General features: G+C 43.6%; 1 protein-coding gene across 1 annotated transcript in view; it reads right to left on the bottom strand.

Annotated features, from left to right (window-relative positions):
- Positions 1 to 14220, bottom strand: part of MYH9 (myosin heavy chain 9) — a 90613-nt gene that overhangs the window by 23012 nt on the left and 53381 nt on the right. Inside the window, exons 7-18 of the mRNA XM_090043112.1 lie at positions 13536 to 13599; positions 12784 to 12882; positions 11438 to 11581; positions 10096 to 10191; positions 8940 to 9058; positions 7828 to 7980; positions 6635 to 6808; positions 5677 to 5850; positions 4710 to 4824; positions 2020 to 2213; positions 854 to 975; positions 321 to 390 (exon numbers count right to left, since the gene is read on the bottom strand). Coding sequence (XP_089899238.1) covers positions 321 to 390; positions 854 to 975; positions 2020 to 2213; positions 4710 to 4824; positions 5677 to 5850; positions 6635 to 6808; positions 7828 to 7980; positions 8940 to 9058; positions 10096 to 10191; positions 11438 to 11581; positions 12784 to 12882; positions 13536 to 13599 — 1524 coding nt within the window. The remainder of the gene's footprint in view (positions 1 to 320; positions 391 to 853; positions 976 to 2019; positions 2214 to 4709; positions 4825 to 5676; positions 5851 to 6634; positions 6809 to 7827; positions 7981 to 8939; positions 9059 to 10095; positions 10192 to 11437; positions 11582 to 12783; positions 12883 to 13535; positions 13600 to 14220) is intronic.

The raw sequence follows: 14220 nt of genomic DNA, 5'->3' as shown, positions 1-14220 counted from the left end.
GGGAAGTGGGAGAATACCTGCCTGAGCATGTGGTGCAGCAGGGGTTGGGGTGGGGGACAGGACAAGCAAGGAGGGTACCCACCCGCACAAATGTGGGGCATGCAGTTTGGGTGGGGGGTGGGGAAAGGCATGGCCCCTGGTAGTGCTGCTCCCCATGTCATGTTGCCTGTGGGACATGTGTCCCCAACTGCTTTGATGTCAGACAACCTTGAATTAGATACTGCTATTCCGGCTTAAGAGTGCGTACTACGGCTTCTATAATGAGCCTATGGAAGGGCCACTTACAACTTCCCTAGAATGCAAGTTAGGATGTTGCTTACCATCAGCACGCAGGCCTGCTTTCCATCCATGAATCCTTTGGGAATTGAATTTGGAGTCAGGATTTCATATCTGAGGGGGATGGGCAAAGGTGTTAGATCTGTCTGCAAGATATCATGCAAACTGCGTCAGCCTGCTGCCAGGATCAGACAGGACACACACAGCACTGCAGGAAGGTATTAAGCATTCATGGTTTGCAAATGATAAATTATAATTTGCAGCACTCGTGCCTTGTGATATCGTACTGTGAAGCAGCAGTCCTGCATGAGGTCTTCTGTCCACCATCCCACCTGCCTATTTCCCATATTCAAAGCTGCTATAAGGGAGAAGCAAGGCAGTCCAAATCCACTGGATTGAGAAAACCTTCCTATGAAATGAGGCAGGGGGAAAATCCTAGGTCACAGCCATGTACAGCTAGGTCCCCTGCCTTTTAACAGTGATGACAATTTACAAGTAAAAGCAAGCAGTTACAGGGCAGACACTTAACTTGGCAAAATGAAGAGGCTGGCATTCAGCCTTGCTCCAAAAGCTTTACCTTTGCCTGAACTCCTGGAAGACGACTCTGTTTGGGAAGCCCTGTCGGCAGATACGGATTCCCTCCAGCACACCATTGCAACGCAGCTGATCCAGGACTAAATGGGGATCCAGTTTGCCAGCCTAGCAAGGGAAGGCATCATTTAGGAATTTCACAGAAAGCTTTACAAGATTTCCCCTCCCTCCCCACCTCCATAAGACACCCAGTATACTGATTCAGTGTAGAGTTCATGCCAGGAGAAGACATAAGGGATGCTCTTAAGCCTTCTTATGCAGGCTAGTAAGTAACTACCTTCAAAGTTAAAAGATCTGGGGTTTAATCTTAGTACCATGGTAAGAGGCACATTTGTGGGACTGGGGATCAGATCTCAATAGCACCATATTGCCAGTGCAGAGGAAGCCCAAGATAATGATTCCAGGCTCACCCTGCACCACCAAGTAGCAAGCCAGTCAGTCGATCCTTGCCTCCAGCCTTGGAAGTGCATCAGAGTCAAGGGCTTCAACGTGCTCCAGAGGCTGGAGCCACAGCTGAATGAGGCTACCAGGCTCAGAATCAGGATCAAGGTAAGGATTGTGCAAGAGGGTCAAGGGCTCTGATGCACTCTCAAAGCTGGAAACAGCAGATGATTAGGGCTTCCAGCCTCAGGGGGTTATCAGAGCCATGAGGCTGGGAGCAACGTTCAGCTCATTGGCACCCTAGCCTCGGGAATGCTTGAGAGCCAAAGGATGGAAGCCCCATCCCCAGGCTGATGCCTGGCCCCATGTGCAACTTAAAGCACAAGGGAACCAACTACAAAGTTAGTACACATATTTTGTGTAATAACTTCCTGACTTATTCCTCATTTTAGTGGGCTATTAACTGCATTAATGTGTGGCTGGGTTACTGAAGGCATGATTAACTGGTGTAACGTCTGCCAGGGCTTTGGTGTTTGAGCAAAACCAAGGGAACTGATTAGACATCATTGATCTGAGAGACTTATCAAAAGTAACAGCGATCAGGCTATTTCTGTTGTGCATCATGTGCAATCACTGGAGAAGGAAGAGTCTTTTTACATTTCCCTATAAGCCTTGTAAGGGATGAGAGAGGATATAGCTTCTACAAGCCTGTACAAGTCTACCCCTCATTCCCAAGATGTTCTGGTAGCATTCTGCTGTATTGGCCTTTACCTTCTTCTCGTGGTTGGGGATGATACAACGGACAAAGTTGGGGTTGGTGTTCCGCAGGGTAGCCATCAATTTGGCCAACTGTTCTTTGTAGAGCTGTCCCACTGTTCGGAACATACCCTTCCTGGTTTTAAAGGCCCCTGGCATTGCTGATTCTGACATGCCAGCCACCTGATCCAGCCCAACTATACGATCAACTAAAGATAAAGACAAGGAAAGAATGTTACATTTCTGCAACAGCCTGATAAGATGGGGAAAATGCACAAAGAACAACAGGGCAGAACAGGATAAGCGAAAGGTGCTGCAGGATCCTTTTTGCTTTGTCTCTACACAGGTGTCCAGGTCCTGTACAATATCTGTGCAGGGATGGAGGCAATAAGGAAAAAAAGCAACAGCTCACGACAGGGTGTCCAAGTGTTAGATCCTCTCACACTCCCAACAAATCTACCACTGGCAGGCTGAAGAACAGCTGTACTCTGAATGGCAAAGCAGAAATGGCATGGCGGACCTTGCAAATTAGATATCACACTTACTCAATTTAGAGGTAAGAGATGGCATTTCTAATTGCTAGTCTGACAGACGTGACTTGGGCTCTTTCAGTCTTAAAGGCAATCAATACCCACCGCCCCCCCCAATCCAAATGGGGCCAAAAATTCAGTCAGTTATGTACAAGGAAAGAATTCAGCTTCATTCACACATCCCAGGTTGAATCTGCAGGGCTGGCAACTAGAAAAAGCCATATTTAATTGCAAGCTCAACCACCATGGTTTGGGATCATAAAGTGCTGATCTCCACAATGCCATTGTTTGAGTCACACTTTAGAGTACAAGTGCACTTCAAGTTAGAGACACTAGACAGACTTGCACTTACATTTTTTTTTTTTGGATGAAGTCTCCTAAAGATCCCCACCTTGTTGGCCTCCTAGCATACTGCAAGGATTGGCCTAAGAATTGATGGAGCCATCACCTAATTACATGAGTAAATCGCTTCCATTTTTTCATTACAATTTCACTAGAACCAGGCCAGAGTTTGGGGGCAATGACAAGGGGAAGCTATAGAATTTTCTTTCCCAATGACTCTACTTAGTTCCCACCAGGCTCCAAAACTAGAGAGAGAGAGATAATGTCACATCCCTATCTCATTTGGCTCATAACAATTACATCAACTGTAGTTCCTTCACCTTGCCTATTGTTTGGTATGAAACCTGGAGGCGATTCCTCACCAAAATGGTAACAGGAATCCCAAGAGGGAATATTTAACCTGAGCACTGCTGGGTAAAAAGCTGTTTGCGAGCTGACTGTCCATAAAGGAAAGGGAACACGCTGCGGAGGATTATATGGTACACAACTATCTGCCACCTCTACAGTACTAGCTACAGTAGGGTCCAGGCTGGCTGGTAAAGGAGGAAAAAAGGTGATGTCACTGTGGAGTTCCAGAAAAAAGCACCCTAGCCTCTGAACAGAACAATCCTCTTAACAACCTTGATCCCTGTCTATGTCAAGAGAGTAAAAAGGACAATGGATTGCAGCAGAAGCTTCAGATAGGAACAAAGCATGGGGACTGATCAACTACAGACTGTTTGCCATTTGGAGTCTGAATGGATTCTGCCAGCCTCCCAAAGAACTAGGGCCACTAAGCAGATTGATGGCCATGTTCCATCCAGAACAAAATGCATTGTCAGAGTATTCAGCTCTCTCTCAAATGGTCAGCAGTTGAAGGCAAATCAAGCCACTGGAGGAGTATTTAATTGGAGTACAGTGTTTAGAGATGCCATCTCAAAACCTTCCCCCTCCAAATCCTGCACTGAAATCCAGTATCACTGGATCTGCATTCAAACAGATGACGAAAAAGTGTTTGCTTTTAGCTAGCCCTACACAAGACCCTGAAGTGCACAGTCAGCATGCAACTATGCCCATGAGTCTACATACCTTCCAGCAAGGTGCAATTTTTGCTTTTGTTTAAAAACTTCACGAGGGACCAGTAGCATAAAGCAAAGGAAATGAACAAAAAGGCAGACAAGCGGGAATGGCAAAGGGACAGAGAAGAGTTAACGGAAGCATTTCTTGCATGGCTCTAGGTTGCATTACACACTTGACAACAGCCGGGTTTCTCAGTCACCTGGTTCTAGATGAAGAATAGGAAAGTGTTGATAGAAATAGGCTCTCTGAACGTTCTGCATCTCTGCAACAGACAGAGACGTCAAAGAAAACCCAAGACAAGAGAGTGATAGCAACAGTAAGACTCAAGGCAACAGAAACTCAAGAGAGGAAAGAGGCAAATACCTAATGACACCGCAGCAAGAACATGCTAGTAGCAGCATCTACAACTAAGTCAACCCTCTGAGATTTCATGTTTGTATGTTGCAACTACAGGCTGCTGACTGATTCATATTTTAACCTAGGATTCTTGAGTTGGAAAATATCTGTGATGCATGTGACAGGCTAATCACAGGCTAAAGAGGGGCATGCGAGCCCCTCAGTCCAGCCGGAAAGGATATTTCTTTTGTGTATAGTACTGCGGAATAAGCAAAGCAAGTGTGCAGCAAGTTCCAGACTGCACTGGTCTCAGTCACTCATTTTTAAGGAGGAAAGCGGCACATCTTACAGAATTCTGACCATCAGATACAGAAGATCTTAGATGGCAATTTCTTTAATAAAAGCTGCCAGTAGGAAGAGAGAATTTCTAACACATACCATCTTTCCATAGCTCGGACACAAACTTATCCGATGACTGGTGGAGAAGAGTAGCAATATTATCATTCAGAGGGTCCATGTTTTTCATCAGCCACTCATCTGCTTTGTAATCCACCTGGGGAGAAGATTGTTTGAGTGATTAAAATGGTCTTCCTTGAGTGTGGGGCTGCAAGGGATTCTGCAAAGACTAAAAAGTTTTGCCTACTACCTGGGTCCACAAATGGAGAAGCAAAGCTTAAGGCATACACCTGGAGCACACTGCAACAGCAACTATGTGCTAGCAAACAGAATGTTTACCTGAAAGTATGACAAATTTAGCCCTACTAAATTCAGAGGTAAATCTCCTCATTTGGAATGAGGATAAATTGCTTTAAAGCAGTTGCCATGTGTTTCAGTTTTTGTGAATCAATTTGCCCCAAGTTAACCCATTTGTACATAGGTGGCCTAAGATCAGAATAGAAGCAACAAGGTTACCTACTGTTTTCAGGTTTCATTCTTCCCCTGACACTGCGCAAAACATTTAGCAAGAATCCAACTGAGCATTAGCAAAATCCAAATCCAGAGTAACAGCTAATGGTTTACTCTTTGAAAAGTGTAAATAGGTCTGTAAAGTAGGTATACATCATGCTGGAAATACCATTTAAGGAACACATTTAATCAGAGATGGGAAAGTTGTCTTTTTTTTTTAAATAAGATGGTATTGCTCTGAACTTGCCAAGTCACTACCAACATTTGGTGGCCTCATAGATTGAAGTTTGTCACTACCAGTGCTTCTAGCCATGTATTACAGGTAAGTTCTCTGGGGCCTTGACAGCAGGGCATTTGAGAGAGTCCCCAGAAATCCAAAACATTTTTTCCATTGATGAGAAGCACTGACAGTCCAAAAACTAGTAACTCTTGATAGGTCTGTAGAGAATGCTGCAATACCTTCTAGTTTGACACAAAGCAATGGCCACATATTCTTTACCTTGCCAGCATAATGAATGATGCAGAAGTCAGCTTTGTCTTTCAGCTGTTTCGGCTTCTGGAACTTGGGGTGGGTGCCCTGCTCCTGCATCACCTTTTCCACAAAGCTTTTGTCTGTTGCTTTTGGGAACCAACACTCTTCATCCAATAGTGCCAATATGCCAGGGGGACCAGCCTAGATGAGGGAGAGATACCAGAATGTCTCAGTATGGGCACAGCAGTATTGTTCTCAATACTGATAGTACTTTGAAATGAAAGATACCCAACCAAGTTTAAAAACAGCAGGAGGAGTTGTATTAAAACATACTAGCTGCTTCTGTGTTATTATAAATTGCAAAATAACTCCTCTAGTTCCACAGCTGGTTTCTAGATGGTGTCTTGTACAAAAGATCTCATAAAGGCAATTACTTTAGGTAGAAAGTTTTGTTTTGTTTTAAATAGAAGAAAGAGCGTTAGCACTACACACTGTGCTACTCTTCCTAAGCAGAGACACAAGGAATGAGAATGCAGGGCACCACAGCAGGAAGTTTTCACAAATCAATCTGTACTCTTTGAATGAGGGAATTTTACTCTCATACTGGTGCGTTTAGTGGACAAGACATTACGACAGAAGGATACCGTTTCCTATTACAGTTTCAATGATTTAGCAGCCTGCCAAATCATAGCAAGGTTTGGATCTTTATCAGACCGCTATGCAAATCTAGCCAACTTGGTTAAAGATACATGGCTGAACAGGTGACATTCATATGATACTGATTTAGAAAATTTGACACTGGTATAGCCCATCAGTGTATTTTTTGGAGACAAGAGGAAAAGTGGGCACATTCAACTGCTCAAGTGGAGGGTTACAAAGCCAGCTCCCAGGCTGTCTCAGGGGGCCATAAGCATAACAAAGCTTAAGACTATGAAGCAAGTGCGGCAGTCTTCTCACTGCTCTGACATGCGAATGAGCTCCTTACCGGTTTCTCTATAAGGTCAATACAAGGCTGCAGATCCAGGCCAAAGTCAATGAAGTTCCATTCTATGCCCTCTCGCTGGTACTCCTCTTGCTCCAGAATGAACATGGTGTGGTTAAAGAGCTGCTGCAACTTTTCATTTGTGTAGTTGATACACAGCTGCTCAAATGAGTTCAGCTGGTCAAGTAAAGAAAAGAAGTTAAAGGGATACCTAACCTCAATGGCCAGCTCTGCTTGAGAACTGGAACAGTGATAAAAATCAACATCTATGATCACATCTATACCTGAGGGATATTAGACAAATATCCAGTGTACTCCAAGTGTTTGGCAGTATTTTTACCAGCAAAAGACTACTGATAACTGCAGTTTCATGTCACAACTGCACCACTTTTGCATTCCTCTAGGGGAGTTCACATGCACAGAGTTCTCCAAACTCTTTGCAAGGCATTTACCAGTAACAGTAGGAGTTGCTGCAGTTTCTGGAACAGGGACCAGGAAAGTCTCCCTTTGTTTCAGAGCTGATGAACAACCTTCCTAGAACTAAGCACTAATAGGGGCCTGAAATGTGGGGAGGAAGGAGCTCCCTCCACACTAACAAATCTGTGCTCAAGGAGCAAATGACAAGCATAGTCTTCTTTCCTTATGGATTTCTACAAGTCCTGGAAAGAAGCACATGTTGGCAGGATAGGCACAAGTGCGTCAGTTAGAGCACATCTGGGCTTATTCTGACCCATGCACTGTCCTTTGCAGAAAGCTAACTTTCATCAGGCAGCAGAAGAACAAATAATTGTCAAAGGATCATTCTTTAACATGTCCTGGAATATTTTTAACAAACACAAAACAGCAACCCTCTTAAACTTCATGTCACAAAAAAGAGACTCTAAACATCATTAATTTACACACTGACGGTCAAGAGATAATTCGGACTACAATCTATCAAAGGTGAATCAAGATTATACAGAACTATATATATGGTTACAATATCCATGATACATATTCTAGAAAGAAGCAGTGCCTCAGATACACTAGGTATTGTAGATTAAATACTTGCAGCAAAATGTGAAATACCAAAGAATAGTTACTAGGTGGCATTTCACAAGGCTATAAAACAGACACTGCTCATCAGTGGAACTCCCTTTCAGTCCACGGAACAGAAAATCTGTTGCACTAGCTGCAAAAACGGAATACTCACTTACTTCAAAAATCTCAAAGCCAGCAATGTCAAGGATTCCTATGAAGGATGCCCCCTGCCTCTTTGTCTTATCCAGTGCTTTGTTGATGCGCATCACCAGCCAACGGAACATGCGCTCGTAAGTGGCTTTGGCCAGAGCCTCAATGGCAAAGTCAGCCTGAATAGGAAGGAAACAAAAGCTAGAGTCACATTACAAGCCCAAACTAAATTGCACACGGATTTGTTAACAATGGAGACTCGGGTTGTAATCTGTCATCACTCCCAGCTCAGTAAAACTCGTGTCATTTGAGAGACTATTCCAGCTGAAAAAAATGACTAAGTGTCTCATCTCAGTAGGAAGGAATGGAGGATTTGCCATATTGCAGAGTCCATTAAGTTCAAGTTCCAGCATCCAGCTTCTGGTAGGATGCTACACCAGGTGCTTTCAGAAAAGTAAGTTCTGTCTAGTCCTCTCAAAAAACAGTGGTTTTAAGGATGGAACCTCTCAGGGTTGCAAAATAAGAACATTTAGAATAATCCAGGAGCCTCAAGCTCATTCTGTTCCATAGGCTGGATGGAACCAGAAGTATCATTTGAGACCTGGACCCAGCACCACAAGTGCTACACAGGGGGCATCCTGTGCAGCACTCTTGGTGCTGGGTCCAGGCCATGCATTACATGCTCCATTTTACACCTTAAAGGATGAGCATTCTGTGACATTTGCCTAACCTTAAGGATAAGCAGCAAGTTCTACTATCCTTGAACCTGACCTGCTCAAGAAGACTACTGCCTGCATTAGACAGCAGGAAGATGCCAATTTGGCATAAGGCACTCGGTGAATTCACGCCCTAGAGAGACTGCCAGCCCCAAGTCACATTCATGCTTCCTTAGCACAGGAAGCCCAGTCACTTTGCATGGGAGACAGGAACCATCCCTACCCTGCACTATCAGCTTCTATACAGTTAAGGAGGGCAAACACTAAAGCGGTTTCAATATTACTTTGCTCATGCCCAGTTGTGATCCCCTGTGGCAGTTAAGATAGCTAAATGAGGTGTACACCAAAGACATCTGTACCCTTAATCTCAATGCTATGGTGTTAACAACCCCAGTGGTCACTTGCTTTTGCAGAGCACATACCTGTTCTTTGGTCTGAGCTTTCTGGACATAATCTCGTCCCACTTTGATGCGAGGAGTGAGAATTCCTCTAGTGAAGTCTGTCACATTGATACCCAAAAGATGGGACACTTTCTGAGCAGCTTGAGGGGAAGAGAAAGCAAAGAGAAGTTTAAGGCTAACGCTCCTTTTGTTTCACAGTAAGCCAATGGAGGAAAAAGATATTCCCGACAATCTATTCCCCAGGGGGTTAAGTACTGGCATCAAACAGCTCTCAACGGAACAGCAGGTTAATGAGACAATCAAGAGAAGAGATCAAAAAAACCCAATGGAGTGTGTTAAGCCACAGGAGTAAATTTCACAGGATATTAGTGAATCACTACGTTACTAGCATGAGAGCACAGGCAAGTCAACAGCCTGCCCCTGACTTGAGGATGCCTCCAAGTAGCTGAAACACTAGAAAGGACTTCAAGTTAATGATTCTATCTGCACCTGCTACAGGGTCTCTTTGGGCAACAATCAGTGGATGAAATTTTAATCTGGAATTAGAACAGTTCCCCTCTCCTCTCTGGAGGGAAGTCATTTGAAGCAGATTACCTGAACTATGATATGACTCAAAACACAACCGCAATCCCACTTTCTAAAGGACTTTAGCAGCTTCCTATTTATTGGTCTATTATAAATGCTTCTGCAGTACATCTAATGGGGTATTGGAGAGATGTCTCCTGGGCAGGCTCCTTCCAAGTGAGATGGGGTATTATTTACAACTACACAAGGACAAACTGCAGCTAAGAAGTAGGTATTCTATACACTCACCAGGGAAATGACACCTAGTCTACAGTGGGCAGAACTGTAAACAAGAAGGATATTTCCTAAAACCATGGAGCGAGTCAGAGGATTGTTTTGAGTTGTGTGAAAATGTGAGCACAACTATTAAGGCTCAACTCCTATGACACTAGCAGAACCCAGTTTCAACTGGTTGCCATGTGCATTTCCTCCCCAGCACTGCACAAAAACACTGCTGCTTTCCTACCCAAAGCTGGCTGCAATCCTACAGAAGATAAAGTGATGCATAAATATATATATTTTGCTAAAAAAAATTCAGCTTTCGGGGCTGTCCTTGACTGCGATGGACAAGTCTGTGTAAAGAGAAGTCTCTCTCATTTTTGTGGGTTGTTACCTGTATTGTCTGGCATAGAAGCTTGGTCTGTGTTGCGCTCTTTCTTGAAGGCTATGTTGCCGAGCTGAAGAACACCTGAGATAACCTTCAGCAAACCTTTTAGAGTAAAAACGAAAAAAGAGTCAGGTTTCATTCAGAAGGAAGTGAGACTACATTAGGTAAGTATCAGGCAAATAAACAGCACAAGCTGACATTTTGTTCCTCTTAGCATCAGATTAGAGGATCATCTTTCACTTTTTAACAGTAACACATGAAAAGGCAAGAGGCAAAGAGCAAACTGACTCCAACAATCAAGAGCGTGAACCAGTTATAGGTGGGGTGATCTATTCTTTTCATCTAGATCACTTCCTCTTTGTAGGCATAGTGGAAACGTCCATGCCTCCAACCACAAAGTGCAGCAGGGAAGCATAAGCATCAGAGTACCTGTACTACAATTATGGCTGACGCACAATGAAATACCTCTATCGCCATGTTTCACAACTGCAGATGCCTCTTGGGGACGTGTAGACTAAGCATCTTCCAGAATAGGGAAGGAAAACTGTCAAATGTCAAATACTGAAAAATGTTGACCTCATACTGCACTGACCAACACTCAACAAGAAGAAACTTTTATTAGGACTAAATAGAGTAAGCCACCGTCAGGTGATTTCACTCCCTCAACAAAGGGACTCATGTAGAGGACTCTTCTCCTCCCTTCCGCCTAGCATAGCACAAGCCATTTTACAGCACAATTCTTTCTGGCAGCAAAACTCATACGTCCACAAAGAACAAAGGCTCCACAGATGCTACTTCAGGATTGGCAGAAAAGAAACACACATGCTCCCATTGGCATGGTAAGGAATCCAACAGCCTGACAGCTGAATGGGGAGACCTGGCACTCAGACAGACAGCTTATTTTTATATGGTCTCATCTAAATGAAGATAGTTAGTGTTTAGACTCTCCCTCCAAACTAAATATACTTACTGTCCAGACGGCTGCCATATGTATTATTCTTGTAAGCCTAATGAGACATTTAATGCACTTCACACCTAACCAGTGAGCACAAAACATTCCATCCCATCTTTGTAGATGAACCACTGAAACTTTTATGCACCAGAAGAGGTATGCTCTACAATATATGTCAAACACTGACAACAGGTCACTATGGCAGTTAGACTGCTCTTGTTAGGCCTTCAGGTAGAGGCGTCATCACCTCCACCAAGCATTCTGCTCAGACACATCACTGGTTACCTACCTTTATGTACTGAACATACTATATTTGATACACTTCTGTTCTGTTTGAGCTACAATAGTTTTATCCCCTCTTCCCATGCATTCCCAGGCTCTTCAATGGATCCATACCCATTTGCTCTTCATCTGGGATGCCCATGATCTTCATTGCCTCCATGGTCTCCTGAAACATATCTTTATCTTGCTGACCTGGGATTGTAACGTGCCCGTTGGAAAGGAAGCGGTATTTGTTGTAAGGCTCCAACAGCAGATCAGCTTAGAGAAGAATGGGGGAGACAAGAAGTTATTGTAGCCTTCATTATAGACAACAAACTAGCATTCTCTGTGGTAGTTGAAGCCAAGTCCAAACTGAATCATTCTTTTTGCCTGAGCTTCTCAAAAGTTCAGTTATAGCCATCTACGCTTTTCATTTGTTAACATTTGCCAGTTCCAACCTCATTAAAAATGCTTCCAAACATTGTATGTTAGCATTGATTAGTTGTTCTGGCCTCTCAAGAGTCAGAAACAGGAGAACAAGACAACCTTTGTTATTCCATCCTCCCTCTAGCCAAGAGATCAGCACCAGATTCTCAGAGGAATTTAGTTACCTAAGTGGATTCTCCAAAATTGTCTAGGCTTATTAGGCATCCCTTTACCTTTAAAAATGTGGCCTTCAGTTCTTTTCCTGTCCCTAGCAGAAACAGAGAGCCTTGGTAGATGTACCAGGGTTTAGATTACTTTCCTTGGCGTTGGATTTCTGTAGTTCTATATCAGATCATTCTTCTACCTAGAAACTGCTTTTTGACCACTCCATTTGTCTTGGCATACTCTGCCAAAAGAAGCCCTGGTGTTTCTTGTTTTCTACTTCCATTAGAGGCAAGGATTGCCCTGCAAGTGAAGGGCCTCCAACATCTCATACTGCATTTGTTTCAAATCAGTTGGAAGTTGATATATAGCCCTAGAGACAGTACATTTCTGAGAAGGGCTCTCTCCCTGTCACCTCTACCCTCCCACAATTCCAACCTGCAGACCTCACACTGCGTGGGGTTAGATTCCTTTAAGTAAGCAATGGTTACTTTAAAATTATGGAGGCATTATGCTAGCAAAGAACATGTACATCTAGTGCTGCCCAGGTGCCAAATGTTATTCTAATTTCTGCTAAGTGCCAAGTTTATAATGTGACCATTCCTGCTCTGAGGAGCTTACACTATCAAAGGCAAAATCATACATGGAATTGTAGTTTAGATATGGAAGGGTGTGGATATATCACTAGCAATCAGATAAGCACAGGAAGAAACTAGAGAAGCAAGTTCTGAGGAAACCAAATGGGGGGTGGGGAAGGTCCTAATCAGCAGAGTGAAAGGAAGATCTATGTATTTAGAAAAAATGGACAATATTAGGCCAAAGACTGCAAGTGTCTGGAAACATCGGGAAGCTGCAGAGGAAGGAACCCTACAGTTACAACAAAAAATACTCACTCTTCAGGTGTTCCCCTGCCCCTGACAGTAGGTAATAGAAGATGTGGAAGGTTCGCTCTTCTTTGGCTTGACGAATTGCACGCGATTTCTCCAGTAGATCTTCATAAACAGTCAAGGACCAGAGGAGATACTGACAAGTTACTTCATACAATGCTCTCGCTACCCATGGCAGGAGGGAAATTACACTTAACATCAGCACCTTTCAACCTAGTTCCTACGAGAGGCAGGTTGATTATTAATGCCCTGCATTGCCCCTTCAAAAGTTTGGGCTACTCCAACAGTTCCTCAACACCCCACTGGCTGAATTTAAACTCAATTTAAACTGTGCTTCCATTCCAGTCTGAGTTAGCCAAACGGAGAGCACAGCAATGATAAGGGACTGAACTGTCAATGCAAAGAAATACTTGCTACTCTGCTCTGTCTTTTCCGATTAGAGATGAAAGGTCTCACGAAATCCTAAGGCTACTCAGGATGTCATTTAATCTATGAAGGACTCTTGCTGCAACCCCAGCCGGGTTCTAAAATGCCGTAATCTTCAGTACAAGCTCTCTTGCTGCCCACGGACAAAACTAGGCTTTCAAGAGGATCTTGCTAACCCAAGGTGGATATATTCTTAGGAAAGTTCAATCCCTCTTACCTCATCCTTGAGCCGGCAGACACTAAATGGTTGTATGTAGATAAACAGGTACATTATCACCCCCCCCCCCCATCCTGTATCTTATTTCTGTTGAGTGGCTCCATGGAAAGGATACAAGTTTCAATATTGGCTCCGACAATGTAGCCATTGACATCAAAGTTGATTCTAATGAACTTTCCCTGAGGAAGACATGAATTGAAATATTAGTGCTACTTTTTTGCCACTAACTACATTAGAAAGCCTAGGTTAGGACCTCTGCCAATGCAGAGAAAAAAATTCAACAAGTCAAGCAAGTTTACGCAGCGCACAACCTCAGCCAACACAAAAACACCGGCTACTTAAAAAGTACTCACCATGATCAAAAACACATCAATAAAGAGCTATGTCAAGGAGCCAGGAAATGCATTAAAGTTTAATGCTGAAGTGGATTTCCCTCTCCTCAATTTCACATGGCATATGGGATAAGAAACCTTCTAAACTCCCTGTGCCCAGCTAGAATTTATCTTCAACTGTTTGCAACTTCCCCCTGCTCCCCGAGTTGCCTTCCACTGCACTCCAGAATAAATATACTAAGGATCACTAATCTCAGTTAGGAAGCTGAACAGAGAGTGAAACAATGGCACGAGTAGTTCTGGCACAAGTTCAACATCTTGCATACCAGGAGCTCAAACCTGTCAGTGCCACTTCATGGATAATCCCCTGACCAGTGAAAACTGCTCCTCAGCTTCACTCAAGAGAAGCCAAAGAGACCAGGACATCCCAGGGCTGCATGCCAGGCACCAAAGTAGAGCAAAACACCT

The sequence above is a fragment of the Crocodylus siamensis genome, chromosome 4, assembly GCF_052110815.1.
Source record: "Crocodylus siamensis isolate JL-2025a chromosome 4, ASM5211081v1, whole genome shotgun sequence".
NCBI lineage: Eukaryota > Metazoa > Chordata > Crocodylia > Crocodylidae > Crocodylus > Crocodylus siamensis.
This window is presented reverse-complemented; position numbering and strand designations above follow the sequence as displayed.